The following is a 24,528-nucleotide window of genomic DNA, read 5'->3' as shown; positions in this document are numbered from 1 at the left end:
AGAATGACAACAGCTAAGGCAACACGACAGCTGATTATATGGCAGGATAAACCTTTTTTTTTTTTCACTTTCATTTTTTATATTTTCTGAAGAAAATGGGAGTGGTGCTTGCCTGTGGAAAACTTTGCACCACAAAGCTAAGATGTTCATGGTGGTTGCTAGTGCATTGCTAGGGTGGTTGCTTACTAGCAAAAGTCAAAAGATGCCACCCAAAAGTCTATGATATTCTGGTCATTAGATATGCCTTAAGTCCCTCCTTCACATTAAGTTGGTGGGATTCTTTCACCCGTTTTATCATTGTTAGGGTACAAATCACAAGTCTGATCTCTTTCAGAAGAAGTAATAGCACACCTCTCCTAAACAAGCCACAAGAGTTGAGGTATAATTCATGTTCGTAGCACAAATGGCACGGGAAGAGTTGCATGACAAAGTAGGGTTCCCAAGTGTCCAGTATTAACCGGGACGTCCCATATTTTGGACAAAATGAAGCTGTTCTGTACGATAAGACATCATAGATACGTCATTAGGGAGCAAGAGGACCATCACTTTTCTAACTCAGTGCACCATCTGCTGAATGTCAGGTCACTGACCTCTGGAGGACACATGAAGATGCTGCTGATCATAAGAGCTCATGAGCTATGAGCTCTGGTGTCACTCGACTGGCAGGTTGCACAGCTACTGCCTCTACATTGACACTTAACATTCCTCTCACGAGACTCATTTTCCACCCTGCAGTCACCTCCCTCTTTGTTTCCTTCACTCCCTTTACCACGGTCTTTCAGCACTACTGTTTCTCTCCATTATCCTATAACAGCATCTATCTGGGACACAAAGGGTCAGGAATTCACCCAGCTTCAGTCCCCTGTGTAGGGGCTTAAAAAAAAAAAATCAGACTGCACAATGACGCTTCTTTCCTTCACAAGTAGAAAAGGAAAGCATTTCTCCATCTCTGGCAGCAGCTAAATAAGCAGCAGCAAACAAAATTGTGTTGTAGAATGGCGCAGGACAAAAGTGACCAATCAGAGGCAGGAACAAGTTACAAAGTGCCCCCAACAAAGGCGAGGAAGGCAGAAGAATAAAGATTTAAGCCCTGTGGAGGAAAACCTATATTTTTCCTCTCCACCCCTCCTTTCTCTTTCAGCCTCTTCGAGAGCAGTTTCTTTTAAATTCTTTATTCACATCCAATAATCTCATCTATTTGATGTGTCCTTGGCAATTCCGCCACCTACACAGAGGTATTGTATGTGTAGTGTTTAATATTACATGACCCATCCGTTTACGGCACCCCTCTTAACTTGCGTAACAGGTACACTCACCTGGTTGTGTTACTGCAGGGAATTAGTCAGAGCCGCAAGTACACTGGCTCCAGAAATCTCCTCCAATCTCCATCCTGCTGATGGGGGCTTTGCTGTACCATTTGGCTCACCTCTCAGTACAGCTCGCTTCACCTCACCGTGACTAAGCAAATATCTAACTCTTACCATTCTAGTTATAGCTCACACTATACATCTCCTAGCATGACTACATGGGGTAATATAAAGATTACAAACATGCATACACTGTAAAGAGAGTGTCCAGGCCCCAAGCCAAAAATGGCACAGCACAAAGTATTTGTTGAGGGTATTTATGACAAAGTGTTTTTCTTGATTTAGCCATGGCTAAAATGACATCTCCACACTTTCTAAAAGTGTGCAGTCCAACAGACAAAGTGAAACGTTGAAATAACATTAAGGTGAATCTGTATTGCAATACTGTAAGTGCTGGCCAAAAACAGCTGCCCTGTGTGTGAAATAATAAGGAAGAATCTCGTGATCTATTCCAGTGAGTGAAGAGAAATGTGGTGGTAATGAGACGCAATATAGAGCAAGGGGCATTCCTGATAATCATTGTGCAGATTAATTCCAGGTGGAAAGGACAGTGTTTTAAAGACCTTGTGAAATCAGAATTGGAGTTTTGTGGCTTTTCATTCATGCCTGTTAGATTTAAGGCCATCTACATGCTAGAGTACTCTTAAAAGTTGACAAAACTACGTTTTAGCTTTTGCCTCTGGTGGGACTGTACAGTTTCACATTTTGAAATGAATAATTCTCCCAAAAAATTTTGTTCTGTCATTATTTACTTGTGGAAACACGAAAGATGTTGTCAGGCAGAATGTTAGCCTCAGTCACCATTCATTGACTGAAGATATCATTCTGCTTTTGTTTTCTATGAAAGAAATCATATGGGTTGTGGAACGTGAGGGTGAGTAAATGACAGAATTTTCATTTTTGGGTGAACTATCCCTTTAGCACATAAGCTGAGTTTTATATCAAGAGTTTTCACTTGGGAATTCTTACCGGCAACTTCCACAATGTCCCCGGGAACGATGTCCCGGGCTTTGATCCTCTGTACAGTCTTCCTGTCCTGACGATAGACTTTTCCCATCTCAGGCTCATACTCCTTGAGGGCCTCAATGGCATTTTCTGCATTTCTTTCCTGTGAACGTAATATGAATGAAATTAGAACTACTGCAGGATTCTCTTCCCCCCCCCCATATTTGAGGACAACCTTTATAAAACAAGTAGGCCTAAAATAAGCACTTGTCTATAGCATGATAGGATTTATAGATTTAATTCTGTTGGTCATAATTAGGCCAAAATATAATCCAGTCAATCCACACACTTTTTACTTCACATTTTTGAGCATAATAAATGGCCAAAGTGGCCTATACCACATTGTTGTTTACTTTGGACAGCAGAAGTCACAAAATATTATCAGATATGGCTGAAGGGGAACTCCCTATGATGTTGACCTCCAGTCCTCATTCTTAAGTTTAACATTTCATTCAGCATGACCTGTTGCTCGCTCTGCATGATTAATCCTTAGGGACAGGCTTCCTTATATTGGTAACATACTTGGCAGCAGTGTTGGGGGTAACGTGATAAAAGTAATGTGCGTTACGTTATCAGATAACTTTTTCGAGTAACGAGTAAAGTAACGCAATATTTTTTATTTTAGACCATAATATCTGAGTTACTTTTTAAAGTAACACGTTGCTTGTATTGTGAGAAATCAGAAGTAAAAGTGTGCAAACTTCGGGGAGGAGACATAGCGCATGATTGGCATTGTAGTTCTATAGCGTGTGAGGCCAGAGACTATTTAGCAGAGACGAGTCACTTCTATTTAAATAAATGGGAGACATTGGAATGCCCAACCAAGAATAATTTAAAAATAATTGTAAAAATAATTATATTTATTTATCACACATTATACATTTTGCACATATACAGTGAAATTCTTTTTTTTTTTTTCCACATATCCCAGCTAAGCTGGGGTCAGAGTGCAGGGTCAGCCATGATACGGCACCCCTGGAGCAGATAGGGTCAAGGGCTTTGCTCAAGGGCCCAACAGTGGCATCTTGGCAGTGCTGGGGCTTGAACCCCCGTCCTTCTGATCAGTAACCCAGAGCCTTAACCGCTGAGCCACCACTGCCATAGTCAATGGATGTAGAAAGGAAGTCCCGCCTTGCAGGTAAAAGAGCCAAACACCTTTTAGATACAGACATCGCCTCTCAATCAACTCACTAACGCGCATGCACATTTCGTGTTTTAGAGTAATATGACGTCAAGGTTCAGTTGAGTGAAACACGTTTGATTCATGTGTTAATACACTCTGCATAAAAAAAATACATATACATACATACATACATACATACATATAAACGCGTTTAGACAGAGGGATTATAAGACTAGTCTTCCACTGGCCACGACATAATACACAGGGTGAAATACTCACTCAATTCACTGATTTATGCAGCCGAACTGCTCTGTGTTATGAGATAAGCTAACTCTGGATCAGTGGCTCCGAGAAATGTTCTACATCGATTGTGTACACACAGAAAATATCTTGGTTTCTAAAAAGATTCTACATTTTATTAAAAAAAATAAATAGTTTGATTCATGAAACAAACCGTTTTTGACATTTTGGTAGCATTAAAAACGATTCCATTCAAGCTGTATCAATGTGCACCTTTGAAGTTGTGGCGTCTGTACGCACCGTGGATCAACTCAAAACTAGCTTGCACTGAGATGACTTTTTTTGAGATGAGATGATTTATTTATTCATCAGACTTATTCCTTGAACATGTTAGGCTGGCATCCCCCACTGAATTTTATCCTGACTTTTGAAAAACATCTCAAGTTGACTCCGGCATTGTCGATGGGTACGTCACATGATGAAAGATATAATGCAGGTTCAAGTGTTGGACTTTAGGCAAGACAGTGGTTATTCTTCATTATTCATATTGGCTGCCATGTTGATGGAAAAACAAATCATGCATATTCATGTTAGTGATTCTTTATAAATATGACATGAAGACCTACTTTCTAAATATTTGTTTGTTTACCATGTTTTGACATGAGTGTTGTACATTAGCTAGCATGACCTGTACTGTCTCTTGTATGCAATGCATGGCTTTTTTGTATGGAATGCATAGCATAGCAGAAGAGAAAGTGGCTGTGAGGAAAAAAAGTAACGCTTTACTTTCTATAAAATTACTTAAGTTACTTTAAGGAGTAACGCAATATTCTAACAAGTTACTTTTAAAAGTAATGTTACCCAACACTGCTTGGCAGTGCATTTGGCAGTGGACATCCTGTGGTTTCTTTTGCATGATGAGATCACTAAGTCTCCAAGTTAAACAAACAAAACTGGCTTGACTAAGGCAAAAATCAGTTTAAAAGTCCGGACTAAGGCTGTCATCAATGATTATTTTTGTAATCGAGTAATCTGACGATTAACCTTGTAATCGGAAAAATTATTTAATAACTCAGATTGCAATAATGTTTATGATAATAATGAAAATGATAAAAACAAGAACAAAACAATTGTGCAAACAATATGTAAAGCCAATAGTCACCCAATGCAGATCTATAATATAAAAATGTATATAGTTCCAGCTGAGAGACATTGGCTACTCCAGGAGCACCTAACCTTTTTTTTTTTTTTAATGCGAGATCTACTTTTTCATTTACTAGTTCAATGCAATCTATTCGCAGTCATGTGGCAAGCTTATATGGCAAGCTCGCATTGAGCTCTGACTGACAGCATATAGTGTTCGGTAAAAAAAAAAAAAAATTATCTAGATTCCCCCATTGAGTTTTACCAGAGAAAATGACCTTAAATTATAAAATATTTATCAGAAGTGGGGCATTGCAAACTACAACAAACGTAATCATGAAATCTAATTTACATGAGAAGATCGCATATACTGTACATTCAAATGGTAATTAATTTAAACAGAAAGGAACCCAAATCACAATCTGCAGAAAATAACCTGAAGGCCTTTGCACACCAAGTGCAGCGTGATTATTAGAAACAAATAGTCGACGAATGGCCCTTACACACTGAAAGCGAGGCGAATGATCACTGGTAGCACATTCCTGCCTTTACAATAGGTGGTGCTAACCAACAAGCAATTTTAGCACCGGGGTACAGTAGCTGGTGCAAAGCACCTTTTAGCTGATCTGTTCTCTACCTATGACACATAAGAACTTGACAAGGAAACAACCATTGAATTGAAATATGAAAGACAAGCAAGCGAGCTCTTTAGCGAGTCAATCTGAAAAAATTAAAACACATCTCTCTCCAAGCTGCAGCAGTGATGACGAGTTTGTTGTTGATTTGCTTAATGAGGAAGAAAAAATTCAAGATACTTTCACAAACTATTGCAATTCACCTGCTGGACAAGTTGACTGACAGTATTATCATGCAGACACAGTCTGAGTGTTTAAAAATCACTGAATGCACACACATAATGACTGTTAAAACAAATGTTGTCAATTGGAACAATATAGATTGTATCTTATTGCCACGTTCATCTACTTTTTATGCATTTGCTCAAAACCCTGCATGTCACGAATTAAACGTGATGACATCTAAACACTCCAAGAGCCTGTAGCCTATAATGTAAGCAATAAAACACAAATCCCAACAAACAAAAAGACATTTAAAAGGCAATAAGCCTTTAATTAGCTTTCAACAAACCCAACCTGCCAAGAGAGGGAACTGCGTTTCACATCAGAAGTCACAAAGACTAATGTGCAAGTTTCTAAATAAAACAATTCATTTTTAAGGTTAGGTGAAAATCTATTGAACTTGTTTGAATAGCTATGCTAGAGTTTTCTAGTTACACTAAAATCAATTTAGCATTTTAAAAGACTGATAATCAAACATCAGTGTGGTGTTTCAGTGCTAACATTCAGATAGCTCTCAAGTTGTTAAAATTTACTTCTGTACATTATGGTAATGTTAAAGAGTAGAGGGTGAGATGAAGTCACACGATTTAGCCCAAGAGGTCTCGCAATTTCCATTTCAGTTTATTAGTGCAGAACTGAAAGGAGACAGACATGACCAATCCAGTTCTGCAAGAACGCTTTTCATTCAGATATCATTCAAGCTTATGCTTACCCAAAACACCACACCGTAGTCGCTTGCTACTTTGGAAGGATGTAGCTAAAACTAGCACACAAGGCATTTATTTTAATAAGTTGTTTTATTAACACAAAGCTTTTTAACCTGCAAAAGTGTAGAGTACTCCCAATGGTTTAGTGGTTTTAATTGGTAAAGTTTAAATTAAGTTTAGAATGAATTCTCAAGACATTAAAGTCAGTTCAATCATTCATTATGCTTTTTGACGTTTACATAGAATACCATAAACTAAATGTCAGTACAAGTCCCCATAAAAATATGGGGAAATACCTCTATCACTGTATAGGCACCAAGCAATACCACCTTTGAACAGCTAATACCTTGGTTACTGAGAAACAAACTCAGTTCCTTGCTGTGGACATTTAATGGGCCTTTAAATCTTTGAACCCCACACCAGAGCAGGTGCACAGAGTAGCACTCTTTGAAATGAATTGTGCCCTGGGCCAGCTGCTGTGAAAATATGGTTGTGTAGACAAGAGGATAATTAGCTTTTGTAGGCCAGCAATAAACTGTATAAGAAAGTCTAAAAGACCCCAAGAAATGGCTCAGTGAGGGTAGTTTTCGTTCCAGTGTTGACATACATGTATTTCCTGTTGAAAAAGGAAACTGGACGGGACATATCGATAAGCCTTTAAATGTACATCACAGCAATGAGCTATGATTAGGTATTGGCTTTTGCCATCCAGAGGCAGATGGTATTTATAATTTAGAAGGTGGGGACATTCTAATTCTAGAGAGCATTTCATCAGCCAAAAATTTTGTATAAGTCTGTTAGTGCAAGATTAGTCATGAACCTTTGGTCTATTTTCCCAACAGAAAAAAAGGTAATTATAAATGTGTATATCGGCTAAAATAAAATAATATTTTACGAGTACACTCACATGTGACAAGTTAACAGCAATGGACTAAAAGCCACTAAAACTCGAGTTCTGATTTCCTGTGGTCCTTAAAGAGATTTGTCCATTTACACACTAACGTCATGTGCAAAACTGTAGCTCAAGGCATCCAACAAGTTCAAAAAGCAGAAAACTTGACAGCTAGGAGAGGACAAGGCAGAGGATTCGAGTAGTCTGGGTAATGAATGGAGACAAAAATAAAATGATAGAGAAATCTGGGACATGGGTTTCAAGGCCGTTATGAGGTGCTGGAGAAAAAAATATGGTCTTGGCTCTACGATGAGTTCCACTGGGACAGCAGGACTATCTTTAGGAAAGGGCAGAAGAAAAAAAACTGCCACATGTTTTCATTTTCATAACAAGGCTAACTACAGTGCATCCGGAAAGTATTCGCAGCGCTTCACTTTTTCCACATTTTATGTTACAGCCTTATTCCAAAATTGATTAAATTCATTATTTTCCTCAAAATTCTACAAACAATACCCCATAATGACAACGTGAAAGAAATTTGTTTGAAATCTTTGCAAATTTGTTAAATAAAAAAAATAAAAAAAATCACATGTACATAAGTATTCACAGCCTTTGCTCAATACTTTGTTGAAGCACCTTTGGCACCAATTACAGCCTCAAGTCTTTTTGAGTATGATGCTACAAGCTTGGCACACCTATTTTTGGGCAGTTTCTCCCATTCTTCTTTGCAGGACCTCTCAAGCTCCATCAGACTGGATGGGGAGCGTCGGTGCACAGCCATTTTCAGATCTCTCCAGAGATGTTCAAGTCTGGGCTCTGGCTGGGCCACTCAAAGACATTCACAGAGTTGTCCCAGAGCCACTCCTTTGTTTTCTTGGCTGTGTGCTTAGGGTCGTTGTCCTGTTGGAAGATGAACCTTCACCCCAGTCTGAGGTCCAGAGCGCTCTGGAGCAGGTTTTCATCAAGGATGTCTCTGTACATTGCTGCATTCATCTTTCCCTCGATCCTGACTAGTCTCCCAGTCCCTGCCGCTGAAAAACATCCCCACAGCATGATGCTGCCACCACCATGCTTCACTGTAGGGATGGTATTGGCCAGGTGATGAGCGGTGCCTGGTTTCCTCCAGACATGACACTTGCCATTCAGGCCAAAGAGTTCAATCTTTGTTTCTCATGGTCTGAGAGTCCTTCAGGTGCCTTTTGGGAAACTCCAGGCAGGCTGTCGTGTGCCTTTTACTGAGGAGTGGCTTCAGTCTGGCCACTCTACCATACAGGCCTGATTTGTGGAGTGCTGCAGAGATGGTTGTTCTTCTGGAAGTTTCTCCTCTCTCCACAGAGAAACGCTGGAGCTCTGTCAGAGTGACCATCGGGTTCTTGGTCACCTCCCTGACTAAGGCCCTTCTCCCCCGATCGCTCAGTTTGGCCAGGCTGCCAGCTCTAGAAAGAGTCCTGGTGGTTCCAAACTTCTTCCATTTACGGATGATTGAGGCCACTGTGCTCATTGGGACCTTCAATGCTGCAGAAATTTTTCTGTACCCTTCCCCAGATCTGTGTCTTGATACAATCCTGTCTCGGAGGTCTACAGACAATTCCTTGGACTTCATGGCTTGGTTTGTGCTCTGACATGCACTGTTAACTGTGGGACCTTATATAGACAGGTGTGTGGCTTTCCAAATCGTTTCCAATCAACTGAATATACCACAGGTGGACTCCAATCAAGTTGTAGAAACATCAAGGATGATCAGTGGAAACAGGATGCACCTGAGCTCAATTTTGAGTGTCATGGCAAAGGCTGTGAATACTTATGTACATGCAATTTTTCTCATTTTTTATTTGTAATAAATTTGCAAAGATTTCAAACAAACTTCTTTCACGTTGTCATTATGGGGTATTGTTTGTAGAATTTTGAGGAAAATAATGAATTTAATCCATTTTGGAATAAGGCTGTAACATAACAAAATGTGGAAAAAGTGAAGCGCTGTGAATACTTTCCGGATGCACTGTACACTGAAAAATATAATCTTCACAATATACAGGCATCTAGAGGAAACCTGTAAGCCCAGGCTTGTTATAAGGTACAAGCTAGTTCTATCAGTAGAAAAAGCCTTGTGTGAAACAGCTGGTTGAGGAGGATACTACAAGCTTTAAAGCTCATTATGAATGGTGCTCACAAATCATACCACTGCAGTAGCTTTATTAAAATACACCTGAATGTGGACACCAGAATTTGACTTCTGTTAGCAATAGACATAGGACAACTACAAGATACAGTTTCACAATAATATGGCTCTATATAACTCAAATAAATCAGCTTCTCAAGGTGAGACCCAAACCGCATACTTCTTCACTATTCTACATCACTCTGCATTGCAAGTAGCACGAGTAGTATGTTAACACTGAAAATGCAACAAAAAGTGTACTTTTGTGTTCCCAGATGATGATGCACTTCTTCAGCTGTCAAAACGGAGTGTGGAATGTTGGACACCTTGGAAGGGGTGGAGTTACCTGGCTGCCTTGGTCTAATAAAACAATTGTAAATAATGGAGAATGCAGCAACAAGCAAAACATCAGTGAAGACTGCACCTTACAAATGTAAGTTGAATGCTTTACCATCACCCCACGCTGTGTGAATATGTACGTTGTTTGAGATACAAGTGTTGAACTGAGGCTGGCTAACGCGCTATAGCTAGCGGCAACAAGATAGCATGCATTAAAAACGTCACTTCGGCCATTTGGGGACGATACTATTTTAAAGTGCATAGTGTATATTGTATGTGCACAGTGTATAGTGTGTCATTTGGGACACAGCTTCAGACGCATAGGTTATGCTTGTACTGTGTCAAGATTAAGAGAAGTTATTCAGAACCATATGTGGCATTGCTCACAACTTGCAAATATGCTACCATGTTCCCAGATCACAGTGATTATTTGGCCGATATTACATTTCACAGATATATTGTATCAGCGTACGTTTTTCTGATATGCGGAGATAAGAAAACTTTTTTTCAGAACATATAATCAGGGTTTTCCTGCATAGAGAATTATGAGGCGGCCGCCTCTATCAAATTTCGTGCCGCCTCCGACTGTCGACGAAACTCAGGCAGGCAGTCACGTGCACAGATAGAGCCCAAGTGGTGCTCAAGCACCCGCCCTCTTTCACTAGATAAGTGCCCTTTTTGCAAGTCATTTCGTATTTTTTAATTTATATTTTAGCTATTATTTAAATTTGGCCCTTGGCATCAATTCTCAATTAAATGTGTGCCCGACATCTGCATTTACATTGTAATTCTGCGAGACCATACGAGCCCCTGCCCCTCCTTGAGATTCTTTGTCACAGCCCTCATACAACATCAGCCTTCATTTGTGACAGCCAGGTAAGGATAATGTTTGCCCTAAACTTCGACATTGTTTGCCACTGCTGTGAAATTAAACCACTATAAAAAAAAAAATCTCCATAGAGCCAGCAGAACTTAGGCAATAGCCTTCCATTAAGCTTAACAACAAGCAAGCTAATCAGGCGTTGGCTCAAATTAGCGTCGTGCAGGGTCAGAAATGCCCCCAAAATTCAATATTTGAATTGCTTCTGTTCGAGTTGTTTTTTATATTGATAACATAACATAATCAATCCTCTGTGGTCACCTGAGGCGCCGGCGCGATCACTTTTGGTCATTTTTGGTCATACAAATAAGAGTAAGACATAATTCGAAACTATAAAGAGTTTACTTTTATTTGTGTACACTCACAATAACAGTAAAACATTGTGGTTTTGTAAAATAAAGAAATCATACAGGATGCGATTTCTGCCGTCTCAGTCTCCGTGAACTTCTGTCTGGAGCGCGTCATGAAAATGAACCGAAACTCAGCGTATACTTGCCTCGCAGACATGAGAAATATGTCTATAGAAAGCTTGAATTGTCTACTTTAAATGAACCAATTTAAATTGAAAACAAATATTCTCTGATTGTGTAATCCGTATGAAACCAACAAGAGGTACAGTTTTTCCCATATGAGCTCATTATCGTTTTTGGAAGAAGGCACGCTGTGAATTTACCTCAGAAGAAGAGCGTGATCCGATACGGCCTAACACAAAAAGTGTCCCACAAAAGTTAATTTTGTGAGCGAAAACTGGAGTCTACAAAATCTATTGTGTGTTTCATGGCCTTATTTCATTGAATTACTATCCATGCATAATCTTGATTTTCTCAAAAATGCAAACATGTACATCTCATGTTTGGAGGCTCTTATGTTACAACGCTGCTGAGAAAGTGATGCAGTTTATTTAATCATTTTGTTAATTATTCATGCTTGACATGATGACTACAATCATGTCAACTGTATCTGGGCAAAATTTTGTAATTTGCCAAAGCAAGTAATGGCATTTGGAACCAATGTAGCCTTTATCAAAAGTCAAAAAAACTCTCCAAACAAGTGATCTGATGGTTTTACTGAACCTAAGAACTACTTGCATTTGTAAATGCCACAATAAACCAGAAACATGATTACATAAGTAACAAGTAATAAGATCCAGCACTGTTTCAGTTGTGTGCATGGTAAATCAAGACCTGTCAATCCAAACGATCAGTCCAGTCCAAGCTGTAAAACAGTGGCCGATTGGTCTCTACACATCATCCCTTCCCACCATACCCACCCACATACCTGAGATCAGAGATGACCTTATTATCGGTTTATTAATCAAGTTTGCTGTTTGTTAACTATAAATGAACACATTAGCTGTTATGTTGTATTTAATTAATTTAATGTTGAACAGGTTAGCTTTTTTAATTAAATATGCTGTAAGTTGATAATTGTTGGATGGATTTTCTTCAATCATCTAATTATTAGAACACCTAAAATATGTTGCTTGTGTTTGCTTCAGCCAGTGTAAGGCATGGTACAAGTGTATGTGTGCACATGATCAGGATGGTACCACCTCTGCCACATTTTGAGCCAGTAAAAACTCTGTATAATCCAGAAAACAATGTTTGGGGTGATTTAGAATTGGTGTCATAACGTAGTTTGTCCAGCAGAGCACGCTCCGACTCCATTGTTTACGGAGCTGAGCTGATGGTGGTTCTGTAGATGGTGAGTTAAGCGGTGTCTTCACGGTAAGTTGCTAACTAGTTTGTGAAATACATACTGGGAAGTTAATAACCAATGACCCCAGGGTGGCCTGGGTAGCTCAGTGGTAAAAGACGCTGGCTACCACCCCTGGAGTTCGCTAGTTCGAATCCCAGGGCGTGCTGAGTGACTCCAGCCAGGTCTCCTAAGCAACCAAATTGGCCCGGTTGCTAGGGAGGGTAAAGTCACATGGGGTAACCTCCTCGTGGTCACTATAATGTGGTTCGTTCTCAGTGGGGCGCGTGGCGAGTTAAGCGTAGTTGCCGCGGTGGATGGTGTGAAGCCTCCACACGCGCCATGTCTCCGTGGCAACGCGCTCAACAAGCCACGTGATAAGATGCGCGGGTTGACGGTCTCAGACGCGGAGGCAACTGGGATTCGTCCCCCGCCACTTGGACTGAGGCGAATCACTACGTGACCACAAGGACTTAAAAGCACATTGCGAATTGGGCATTCCAAATTGGGAGAAAAAGGGGAAAAATCCAAAAATAAAATACATATAAAAAATAAATAAATAATGACCTAATAATTTTCCCTTTTCAATATAACTAATATAACGTTAACCCTGTCCCTGACAACCATGTCACTCATGTTTCACATCTTTTAGCTATGTTAGCCAGTTTGTCAGTGCAATCAATAACGTAGCAGATTGAAAAGTAAACATCAGAGCATCTTTTTGCAGCTCAGCAGACAACAGTACGGTGGTGGATTGTGTCTGTTGAGTGTTGATTTCATGCTACATTGTTACCTAGTTGGTGAGACACAATGCTGGAAAGTAAATAAATAACGTCCGTCTTTTACTCTCCATGAAAACGAGCTTATAGCTAACTAGCTAACCACGTAGCTAGTTCATACCTTGTCAACTGAGTGGAAGCTAATGTGTAAACGTATTCACCAAACTGTTTTGTTCAGGATTTGCAGTTTGGTACCCCCTTCAACTGAACAATTCCAGTCGTAGCATTTACTAAATGTAATATTTAAAAGTCTGGTTTTCCACCATTGAAAGTTTCCCCTGAACTTGTACAGCAGAATACGGTGTAACAATGCTGCCGCTGTTTATCTCGTCTCGGCAGGTGTAAATGCTTCTTGTTTTACAACTTGCCCCTAATTGACTGGCAGTATTAAAAGTCAGCATATGACTGATACTAAACAGTAATACTGATATTTAGCTATTTATTTTATTTGTATTTATTTTTTATTTAAATGGTCAGCAATTGACTGATACTAAACAGTACTGATGTTTATTTAGCTATTTATTTTAGTTGAATTTATTCTTCATTTAAATGGTCAGCAACTGACTGATACTGAACATACAGTACTGATGATTATTTAGCTATTTATTGTATTTTTATTTATTCTTTATTTTCTCCGTGTTCATTTCTACAATTTGTTGACAATGTATAATAATAATGTCAAATATTCTTTGATAAAAATATTTAAGAAAGCAGCCTTCCGAGTACCTTTGCATAGTCATATCAGTGCACAATCCACATAGAAAAGGTCAGTTTTCATTCCAGCTCAAATTAACAATATCGGCCACCATAATCGTGAATTTCCCCCCTCTAAAATCGGTATCGGTCTCAAATCCCACATCAGTCAGGCTCTATTTGGGACATTTCTTGGTCAAAACATCCAAGCATGTACAACTGCCCATAGCTGACTCATACTAGTAAGAAATTTTAAAAGGAACTAAACCCAGTGACTCTGCCTTATCTTGCCCATTACTTGTTTTATACCTATTTGTTCAAGTTTATTGAACAAACTGTGGTGAGTGATATAACAAACAGATATAATGGTCAGCGAGACTAACTGCACAAATTTTTATGTCTCAACATCAATGTGTTACTTTGACCTGTGCAAGCTGGTAACCTTGGAGGAAGCGGCTGTATTTGCATTTGGAATGTATGTTGTTCAGACATAAAAGGCAAAGCTGCAGATAAAGGGGTCCAAACTTACCTGCCAGACTCCTACAATGGCGTTGGCTATAAGAATTAGCAATATTACAAAAGGCTCCACAAATGCGGTTATGGTGTTCTCTCCCTCTTCAAACCAGGCCAATACCTATAAAAAAAAAAATAATAATAATAATAAATAAATACATACAAGCTCCAATTTTTTTTTATTTACATTTTGTGACTTTCAGGAAGTTAGCCATATAAGAAAACATTATCAAAGACTGAATGACACTAAAGAGTCTTCCAGGGAGGACAAAAATCTAATGCTTTAGCTCAGTTTTTATGCCCCAGGAACGTCCCTTTGCACTGACATTTTAATGCAAGGCACTTCTCGGAGGGGTACTACATAAAGACAAAGCACTTAATGAGCCAGCCATGTGAATTTACAGGCATGCTGACACTCTCCAGAAAAGGCCCAATAAACACTACACCTCTGAGTCGATTGTGTAATATGATCCAATTAAGACAGATGGGCTTTCATCAATCAGACACTATAGGCTTCAGTGTACCTGGGCCACACAATAAGTTTCATTTGTTAATGCGAGAAGAACTCCATTACACATGCAGAGCTGCATGAATCTAATAAGACCACAGACGGAATGTGCATTCAGTGCATAAAAACAATAATGCGAGTTTGAGTACTTCAACACCTACTAGGCCTGTCGTGATTATTAAATAAGCATCTGATTAGTGTCATTTGATTTAACTGTGGTTATTTCACGGAATCGCGATTGTTGTGCACTTCAAATTCCAATCACATTTTACTGTCCAAAAAAGAAAAGAATTTAAAGCGAAAACGTAAATGCGTTTGTGTGTCTCATTCAGATGAACTCTGTCTGTCTGACTGAGCCGGACTGAAAGCAGCTTGTGAAGAGCGCGTGAAGACTGACCGCTTTTGAAGCACTCTGACATATGCGGCGCCTGCAGAGATTCACACAAAACTACAGTGAAAATATAAACATGGATTCTGATAGTGAACGCAAAACGCTCCGGTTTCACTTTAATTTACCGATAGTATAATGGCAAATGTTCTTGGTCACTGCAGGTTCATACAGGCAGTGTTAATAACATACAGTGACACAAAAGGAGGTGCTTGTTTACTCCATTTCTGTGGAGATGATAAAATGGAGATGTTTTTTAATACACACAGCATCTTAAAGGTCTTTCTTCGTGTGAAATAAGGGCTTGTGGGTTTAATCGGAGAGTCTTATAATAACGTGTAAAACTGAAGTATTTCGGACAAACATTTTACTATTTTCCGACGTGGTGATCTGCTGTTGTAGCCCATTCACCTCAAGGTTTGACATGTTATTGCATTCTGAGATGCTATTCTGCTCACTACAATTGTACAGAGGGGTTTTCTGAGTTACCGTAGCCTTTTTGTCAGCTCGAACCAGTCTGGCCATTATCCGTTGACCTCTCTCATTAACAAGGTATTTCCATCCACAGAACTGCCGCTCACTGGATGCATTTTCTTTTTAGCACCATTTTGAGTAAACTCTAAAGACTGTTGTGCGTGAAAATCCCAGGAGATCAGCAGTTACAGAAATACTCAAACCAGCCCATCTGGCACCAACAATCATGCCACGGTCAAAATCACAGAGATCACATTTTTCCCTATTCTGATGGTTGATGTGAACATGAACTGAAGCTCCTGACCCATATCTGCATTATTTTATGCACAGCAGCTACACGATTGGCTGATTAGATAATTGCATGAATAAGTAGGTGTACAGGTGTTCCTAATAAAGTGGTTGGTGAGTGCATATACACACGTCAATGTCCAATCCAAGTTAAATAATAATAATAGTAATTTATTTCTTAAGGTGCATGAAGCATACAAACACTTTTAGTATGACAATTTGTATGACAATTTGCATCATGAATGCCTCAAAACAGACAATTAATCGTCAGCCAAATTTCATTATAGTTACGGCCCGAACACCAACCCACATATTCTAGTGCAGGAAATAAAATGTCATATTTGCGTGGTGCCTTGCTCTGAAATTGTTTTTTGTAACATCCATGTTTATCAGAGGGTACTCTAGGACAAGTTTGCATTCTGCTCAGTGGTTGAAACCAGTACATTTACATGCACAGTTTAATCGAACTACAGTGGATTTTTGCATAGACAAGCCTCAGTCTTTATCTCTCTGTCCAAGTATACATAACACAATGCATAGTTGCATACTCAAATATTTGAAGATGACAAATACGCTGGGTTAAATACAAGTTGCGGCATGGGTCACCTGTTTTTCAGAGCATGCATATGCATGTACAGTAAATATACATGCTGGATGAACTGGAGCTACAATCGTATTTTCAAGGTCTATTGGTCCAACTTCGCAAAAATCGGACTCCCAACTGAAACCCAACTTTTAAAGTGCATGTAAACACACTGACTGATTGTTAGCTCTGCAAATACATATACATTTCTTCTTAAAATATTTATTGCAAAAATAATGCACTCTTTGTAACCTTTCTAAAGATAATTACCCAATTTTTGTTTCTAAAATCAATTTAGGTCATACTAATGTGTCAGAGGTTTTGTATAACCTACTTATAATAGCAATTATTTAAACCAACTCATTGCATTGTTACAAAATCCTAAATATGTACTGCTGAGAAAGCCATTCAGCACCCATAACTAAATACTACTTACTATAAAAAGGCTAAAGACTAACATAATGCCAAAGTGTGCAAAGCACAATGGCTTCATCTTGTCAGAAATTCAATGCATTAAATGAGATGCCGCTCATTTCCACTGACTTCAATTATAAACACCCTTGTGCAACGAGCTGTGGTTGTAAATTACAGTCGATGTGCTTAGTCCTTATGGGATGCACTGTGCTTACTGAACAACACCCTCACCACATGGGAATAACAAAGGTGAGAGTTAGAGCGAGTTAATGCATCTCCATGAGAGGTTAGTCTGAAAGTGTTTGTATGGGTAACAGAGATCCTGAACAGTACACAGGACTGACTCGGAGGGGAACAACCGTTCCCATTGCCAGTAACACTTGTGTAATATCACAACACTGAACTCTAGCTCGGAATACAGGGAATGAGCTGCCAATGAGAGTAGCAAACTTTTCACTTTACATGCAGCCCCATTTATAAGAGGAATTGTTTTTCATATATTTGTCATGTAAACAAGCACACTTTAGTAATAATCCCCAATGTTGATGCAACAAACAGTGATGTTTCAGCAAATTCTCTGGTTCAAATACAGGAAGTTGATGACAAACGTGCTGACGAATTAACAAGTCACAATGTCGGTTCAACAAAGCAATCCAACCTCCATCCATGGTACTGCATACCACGTTCTCAGAGGGCTCTCTGAGCCCTTTCGGATTTGCACCATGTCTCCCATCCCAGCAGTGAAACATAATCCAGAAGACGTGTTCAAGACCTCACTTATGAACCACTAAGTGGACCACCGTCCATTTTCACCTTGGAGCCTGATGACAAGACTACCTTTTGTAACATGATCAGAATTTCATGCTGAATGTTTGAGCCTCATACTGTATATCGATATTGTTCGGCATGGTGTAGGGAATTATAGTTTTCTTTCATTTCCCCATGATCCACTGCTTTCTAAGCCTTTAACATGCCACAGAGTATTAACAAAATATATACAATGAGGCCATAATGGACCGAACGAAAATTGTATGGCTCAACAATTCTTAGAAAAATAATAAAATAAAACATATTACCATTTTAGCTGTAATATTGCAATTAAACAGAAACTGCATTACAGTGACATCACAAAATGTACAATAATCACTATCAAAACCTGCTGAACCAATATTGATGTTTACGAAACAATTAGGCTTTGTTAATAATGCTATGAGAGGAGGAAAAAAAGAAAAGAAAAAAAAAAGAGGAAAATCATAATTTCAAAGGCTACACCAAACTAAAATATAGTCTACTGTACTTATATTATTTAAGAGAGTTACACCCTTCAACCACAGGTACTTACAAAAGAAATGCAAGCTGCCAAGAGAAGAATCCTCACTAAAAGGTCCTCAAATTGCTCCACCACCAACTCCCATAGTGATTTACCTGAAGACGAAGACAAAGAGAATGCATAAGAATAGAGACCAAGTCATGAAACCCATTAAAAAAAACAAAAACAAAAAAACAGGTAAAAAGGACAAAGGTTTACCCTCTTCCGCAGGCAATTCTGTGGGACATCCAAAGGTTCAAAGGAGAGAGAAAAGGAAAAAAATTATTCCTGATATTAGATCCTTAAAGTCACTGTACTGTGAATCATCTGCATCCATTAAAGGACTGTTCCAGGCTCAAAACAAGCTAAGAACAGCGTGTGTTGCATGATGTTGATTACTTCAGAAAATTCACCTCCCTCGTTTATTTTATTTCTTAAAAAAATAAAATGTGGTGCGGTTACACCAAAACCACATACAATGGAAGTGAATGGGGCCAGTCCATAAACACACACGGTTTTAAATGTATATCCAGAAGACGTACACGATATACATGTTAGCATGATTTTAATGTGATAAAATCATGGATTTACCGGCGATACAGCGTTAACCAGATTACGTATGGCGTTGCGTCATAACGGCAACAAAGTTGTAATATTGGATATTACTTAATACAAAGTTAGTAGCGATTTTATCACACTAAAATCAGGTTAAGACGAAACATGAAACCCTGTTTACGTTCTGTGGCCAAACGTTTGAAACAGCATGTATTTTCATGTTTATGGACTGAAGTAGCCTAATCCCCATACACTTCCACAGTGCTTTACTGTAACCGCGAATTTTGCTTTTAATAAATGAGGGATCATATTATAATTATAATAATTATATAATTATTATTATTTGTATAAGCCAAGTATTGTATGTTAATTTTAGGTAATTATCATGGTAATGACTTGAACCTGGAACATTCCTTGAAGGCTTTACAGCCTGGAGGCAGAAGACAATTGGACATTTAAGAAACGGCATAAGTAACAATTTAAAAAAAATTGGTCTTCTTTATTTATAGCTACCGAAAGCACTTATTAGAGGTCAAATGTGGAGAATAAAATACGCTGGTGATGAGCAGCTCTGACGTCACGCGCCTTTACTTCAGACACATGCCGACTGATGAAATGAATAACGCCGCATGTGCGTCCGCTCTGTTGAGGGCCTACAGTGCTCCTCCACTTGATCAACATAGCGAAACCAGCCAATTAATTTAGCTTTCTAGGACCGTGCACTGCCAGTCATAGTCTCCTCTGTTAGCATTATCCAGGCCATGCTCGCTCACTCACCGTTTGGTCCCCATTTCTCGCGCTGTCGCTTCACTTGCTCCAGGCCGAGTCCCGTACTCTCGTTCACGGAGAAAAAACTGTAAACTTCCTCCACCGTCTTCGTGTGTGCGTTCTCCATCGTTGACGGACGGACACCCTGATTATGAACGGACTCTCAACACCCCTCTAACGGGCTTCTTCAAACCTTTAGTCCTGAATCCCAAGACCTTCGGACCCTTAAAAAAAACTTTATCCAAAAACCGTAGTGATTTGTAATAAACCGTTGATCACCGCGGGTAACTTTTGACCGGCGTTTAATCACTATAAAAGGAAACAAAAATAAGTTACCGACCAGCCTAATTAAACAAAGGTTATACAAAATACATCGTTAACTCTTTGTTTCTTCTTGATCTTCTTAAGTGAGTCATACGTTGCTAGGAACCCTTGAGTCCTTATCAAATGCTAGATTCACAAACGAAGCCTCTGAACAGTCTCTCGTTCGACGGAGCCGGATCTATCCTCGGTTCTTTTCCGTGAATAGAAGCACACTGCCGGTGTTCGCAATTCTTGCACCAATCGCGTGTCTTTGCTCTACCACTCGGCTGATCTGCATGCACTGCTCGAGTTGTCCGCATGTGGAATGCGCTCATTGGCTGCACAGATTCCGGAAATCCCGTTTCTTTCTTTGACTTTTCTTTTCGTCATGTCATTGTGGATCAGCTGACCCTCCTTTTCGAGAAGTTTTGGCCGACGTCACACCAGATGAACAACACCTCCTTGATTAAAAAAAATGTACAGCAGGAAATTGAATAGACTATATTGAGCATTTAGTATTTAAACAGACCAAATTTAAGATAAAGATAGATAAGATAAAGAAAATATATTTTAAACATATGAACACTGATAAAAAATATTAAACAACACTGCATAAGATATTTAGGTTTTTCAGAGAATGTATTTTTAACAAGTGAAAAAAATCTACCAGTGCTGAAGAAGTAATCCAAGATTCTGATTAATACATTCATTAATAATGGAAAATATAGTTATAAGCAGAAATGGGCAAATATAAAACAGAATTGATGCATTGCATTAGAAGAAATCAAAAAGCAAAACACACCCACAAAATGATTGAAGCTCTTTCTCTAAAAGCTTAATTTATTTGTATTTTGTTCCTAAAAAAAAATTTTTTTAAAAATCATTTTCATTTATTATGTTGGCTTGACAAGGCAAACATACTGTTATTATAAAGAGTTGCACTGTGTCCAAATATCCATACTTCCCTACTAAATAGTATGCCAAAAACAGTATGCAATACCAAAAACAGTATGCCAATGGATTTGTATGTCCGAATCATTAGTATTCATGAAGCAGTAAGTCAAGAAATACCCAGAAGACCTACTATTTCCGGTGAGATTCTGAAATGCGGATCGACTGGACACTTTACTATCCCATAATACCCCAGGAGCAGGGGCGACATCATGAACAGCAGAGAACCATGAGTTGGACAGCTCTTCTCAACTGTAAGTGCTGTATATACCAAGAAAGTGGTTTCTTGTGCTTAAATGGTGCTTGTTTAACAAAACCAGAGCAGATTATTTCTGTGATTTTTAAATACTCTTGTTATATATGTCATATATTCGGGTCATGGGTCAATACATACATCCCCGTATATAGTTTGTCCGAAATCTATTCATACTAGCATGCATACCTAAAAGAACGTACTGTTTTACTGGCCAAGAAGTCCGTCCTTCATCAAATACAGTATATACTGTGGCAGTACGCGTTTTGGACACAGGGTTGGTGTAGGGTTGTTTCAAAATTCCTAAACCTAGACCAAAAATTCCAATTATAACTCGAATTGAACTTTCAAGCTACCTCCACCAAACTTGGCACAGACCTTCAGACTGTTCTAACTCGGGTTGCTATGTCTTTTCTTACTGATCCGTCTTACAGTTTTCCCATAACAGACCATTTAAAAATCCCCAAAATCCCATAGACTCCCATTGATGGAATGTTCAAACATATCTAGCAACACTCTAACAACTAGCTACACCATAGCAATGCATAGCAACCGACCAAAATACCCTAGCAATCAGCTAGAACAGACTAGCAACAAATAGCAACCAGCCTGAACACCCTAGCAACCACTCAGTAATGCAATGTCTGTCTGTAAGGCCTGTTTAACCTTTAAAATTCAAAGCTATTTTAAACAAGGCATTGTTAAGGCAACATTAAATGTTGTCTTGACAAACTTTACATATTTGTATTATTTTTCTTTTTGCTGATATTGTTCTGAATGTTTCTCTAAATGCACATTGTAATATTTGTGTTTGTAGATTCTTCATGTTCTGCAAGTGAAAAATATCAGTAAAATAAATTTAAAAAAAACAGTGAAGTCTCCTTGATATTCATGATGTAGGAGCAGTCACTGAATGAAATAAGGTAAGGAATAATTGATGACGGACCATTCTTCCACCACATCTTCAGCGTCTTGCTTTGATACAGCTCAAGCCTTAATTGCTAGTTTGAAAGCGTCACTTTAGAACTAGTCATGGAGGCTTGCACTGCTTTTAAGCACTTATTGGAGTAGGTAGTGTGTGTGTGTGAGTGATCGAGAGAAAGAGAGAGAAAGAGAGAAAGAAAGAAAGAAAGAAGACTGAGAGAGATAGCGTGTGGGATTACCTGTGTTTGCTGCAGCTCTCATCAGCAGTAACATTGCTTATAAAAATTGCCAATATGTACATTTAAGTATCCTTCTCAGCAGCAGTGTGGTAGTGTTGCCATTCTTGTATATACAGTTGAAGTCATAAGTTTACATACATCTCAGCCAAATACATTAAACTCAGTTTTTCACAGTTCCTGACATTTAATTGTAGAAAACATTCCCTGTCTTAGGTCAGTTAGGATCACTACTTTATTTTAAGAATGTGAAATGTCAGAATAATAGTAGAGAGAATTATTTATTTCAGCTTTTATTTCTTTCATCACATTCCCAGTGGGTCAGAAGTTTACATAAACTTTGCTAGTATTTGGTAGCATTGCCTTTAAATTGTTTAACTTGGCTCAAACATTTTGGGTAGCCTTCCACAAGCTTCTTACAATAAGTTGCTGGAATTTTGGCCCATTCCTCCAGACAGAACTGGTGTAACTGAGTCAGGTTTGGAAGCCTCCTTGCTCGCACATGCTTTTTCAGTTCTGCCCACAAATACAAAATATAAGTAACTGTATTCCACTACAGTTACAATTTAAATCATTGGTCATTAGAATACAGTTACATTCAGAAAGTATTTTGATTACTGAAGAGATTACTTTGCATTTTATTGTCATTTGTTTCATTTAATATTTAGTCCTTTCAGATGGAAAACATTTATCCATATAAATGATGCGATCCAAAGTGCATTTGAACGGCGGTGAAACACTTTCTTATGATGTGTTACATTCATACAAGCAGACAGAAAAGTAAGTTTGAAGTAAGTTTGGAGCAGAAGAAACAGAAATAAACCTTGTGTAACTTGTCAGCTTTACGCTAAGCTAAAATGCTGTTTCTAGCCATTTTACACGCACGTTACCAGGCACGATCATATTTTTTTATCAAGAAAATTAATGTTGGATCATAATTTCTTTTTTCTAGTAAGACCTTTGATATTAGGGCAAAATCGTATTCTTGATAATAATTTTTGTATTGTTTTCCTGTAAAAATATCTAAAAATTCTTAAAATAAAATCAGTTTGATTTATCTTGTTTTAGAAACAACACAGCATAAGATATTTAGGTTTTTCAGAGAATGTATTTTTAACATGTGTATTTTGTCTTACTGTACTGGCAGAGTTTTTATAGTCAAAACAAGTGAAAAAATCTACCAGTGCTGAAGAAGTAATCCAAAGTATTTAGAATACCTTACTGACCTTGAGTCAAATTACAAATTACATTTTACAGCATCTGTAGTGGAAAACATTTCAAAAGTAACCCTCCCAACCCTGCTGACTGATTAAATGGTTAAACATGTAGTCATGCAACCAAACCTTTAAACTCCATGTTTCTTTTTTTCATGTTAGATTTTTGTAAACTAAATGGAACAAGAAATAGATTCCTTCTGTTGTGGCTTTGAGGTGCACACTGTCCTTCACTGTTACCCAGACATCATTTGAGCTTATATTTGGACACAAGAGATAAGGTCACTCACTGCATACAGTCTCACTGATGAAAAGGAGTACTGGAACAACAAATCAGAAGATTAACTTGGACCCAGGATCTGCAACCATTTTGCAACATCACAGGCTCAGATAAAAAGACATGAAACAGCTAAATTAGTTTTGCCAAAGCTGGGTTGTCATGGAGATATGACAGTGCTAAGTCACTTGTTTTTTTTTTAAAATCTAAGTCAAATGTGATTCTTCCCAGTATTACTTGGAATATAAAATTGCAATAAACATTGATTATTTGCCATAGTTCTGTAAAAGTTGTTTACGCCACTTGTTGATGAATACACATTATTCTGGATTAAAATAAAGACAAGAGGTGAGGTGGTTCAGATATGCTGCCTGATTATGTCTAGAGATTCAAGATATACATTGACCATTTCAAATAATATTACAGGCACACTTCACCCAAAAAATAAAAGTTTTGTCATTGTTTACTCAATCTCATGTTCCAAACCTGTTTGACTTTCTTTCTTCTGTGGATCTCAAAATGAGATCAGTCTTAGTCATTATTGACTTTCAGAGCATCTTTTACCATACAATGAAAGTGACCTGACTGCATGCATTACTTACGCAGGTGCTACAGGGATGCACAGAATTTTATGGGTTTGATTCCCAAAGTAACATTTAGTAAAAAGATAACCTAATTAGAACCTTTAAAAG

At 38.4% G+C, this 24,528-nt stretch overlaps 1 protein-coding gene across 1 annotated transcript in view; it reads right to left on the bottom strand.

Moving 5' to 3' along the window:
* Positions 1–20,287, bottom strand: part of LOC127428937 (sarcoplasmic/endoplasmic reticulum calcium ATPase 2-like) — a 55,261-nt gene extending 34,974 nt beyond the window's left edge. The window contains exons 1-5 of the mRNA XM_051677627.1: positions 19,688–20,287; positions 18,575–18,592; positions 18,389–18,471; positions 14,408–14,512; positions 2,337–2,475 (exon numbers count right to left, since the gene is read on the bottom strand). Of these exons, the coding sequence (XP_051533587.1) occupies positions 2,337–2,475; positions 14,408–14,512; positions 18,389–18,471; positions 18,575–18,592; positions 19,688–19,805 (463 nt within the window). The 5' untranslated portion in view covers positions 19,806–20,287. The remainder of the gene's footprint in view (positions 1–2,336; positions 2,476–14,407; positions 14,513–18,388; positions 18,472–18,574; positions 18,593–19,687) is intronic.
* Between the last annotated feature and the right edge of the window lie 4,241 nt (positions 20,288–24,528).

Source organism: Myxocyprinus asiaticus, chromosome 38 (genome assembly GCF_019703515.2).
Source record: "Myxocyprinus asiaticus isolate MX2 ecotype Aquarium Trade chromosome 38, UBuf_Myxa_2, whole genome shotgun sequence".
In the NCBI taxonomy this organism is placed as follows: Eukaryota; Metazoa; Chordata; class Actinopteri; order Cypriniformes; family Catostomidae; genus Myxocyprinus; species Myxocyprinus asiaticus.
The sequence above is the reverse complement of the archived record's forward strand: the minus strand, read 5'-3'. Positions and strand labels throughout refer to the sequence as shown.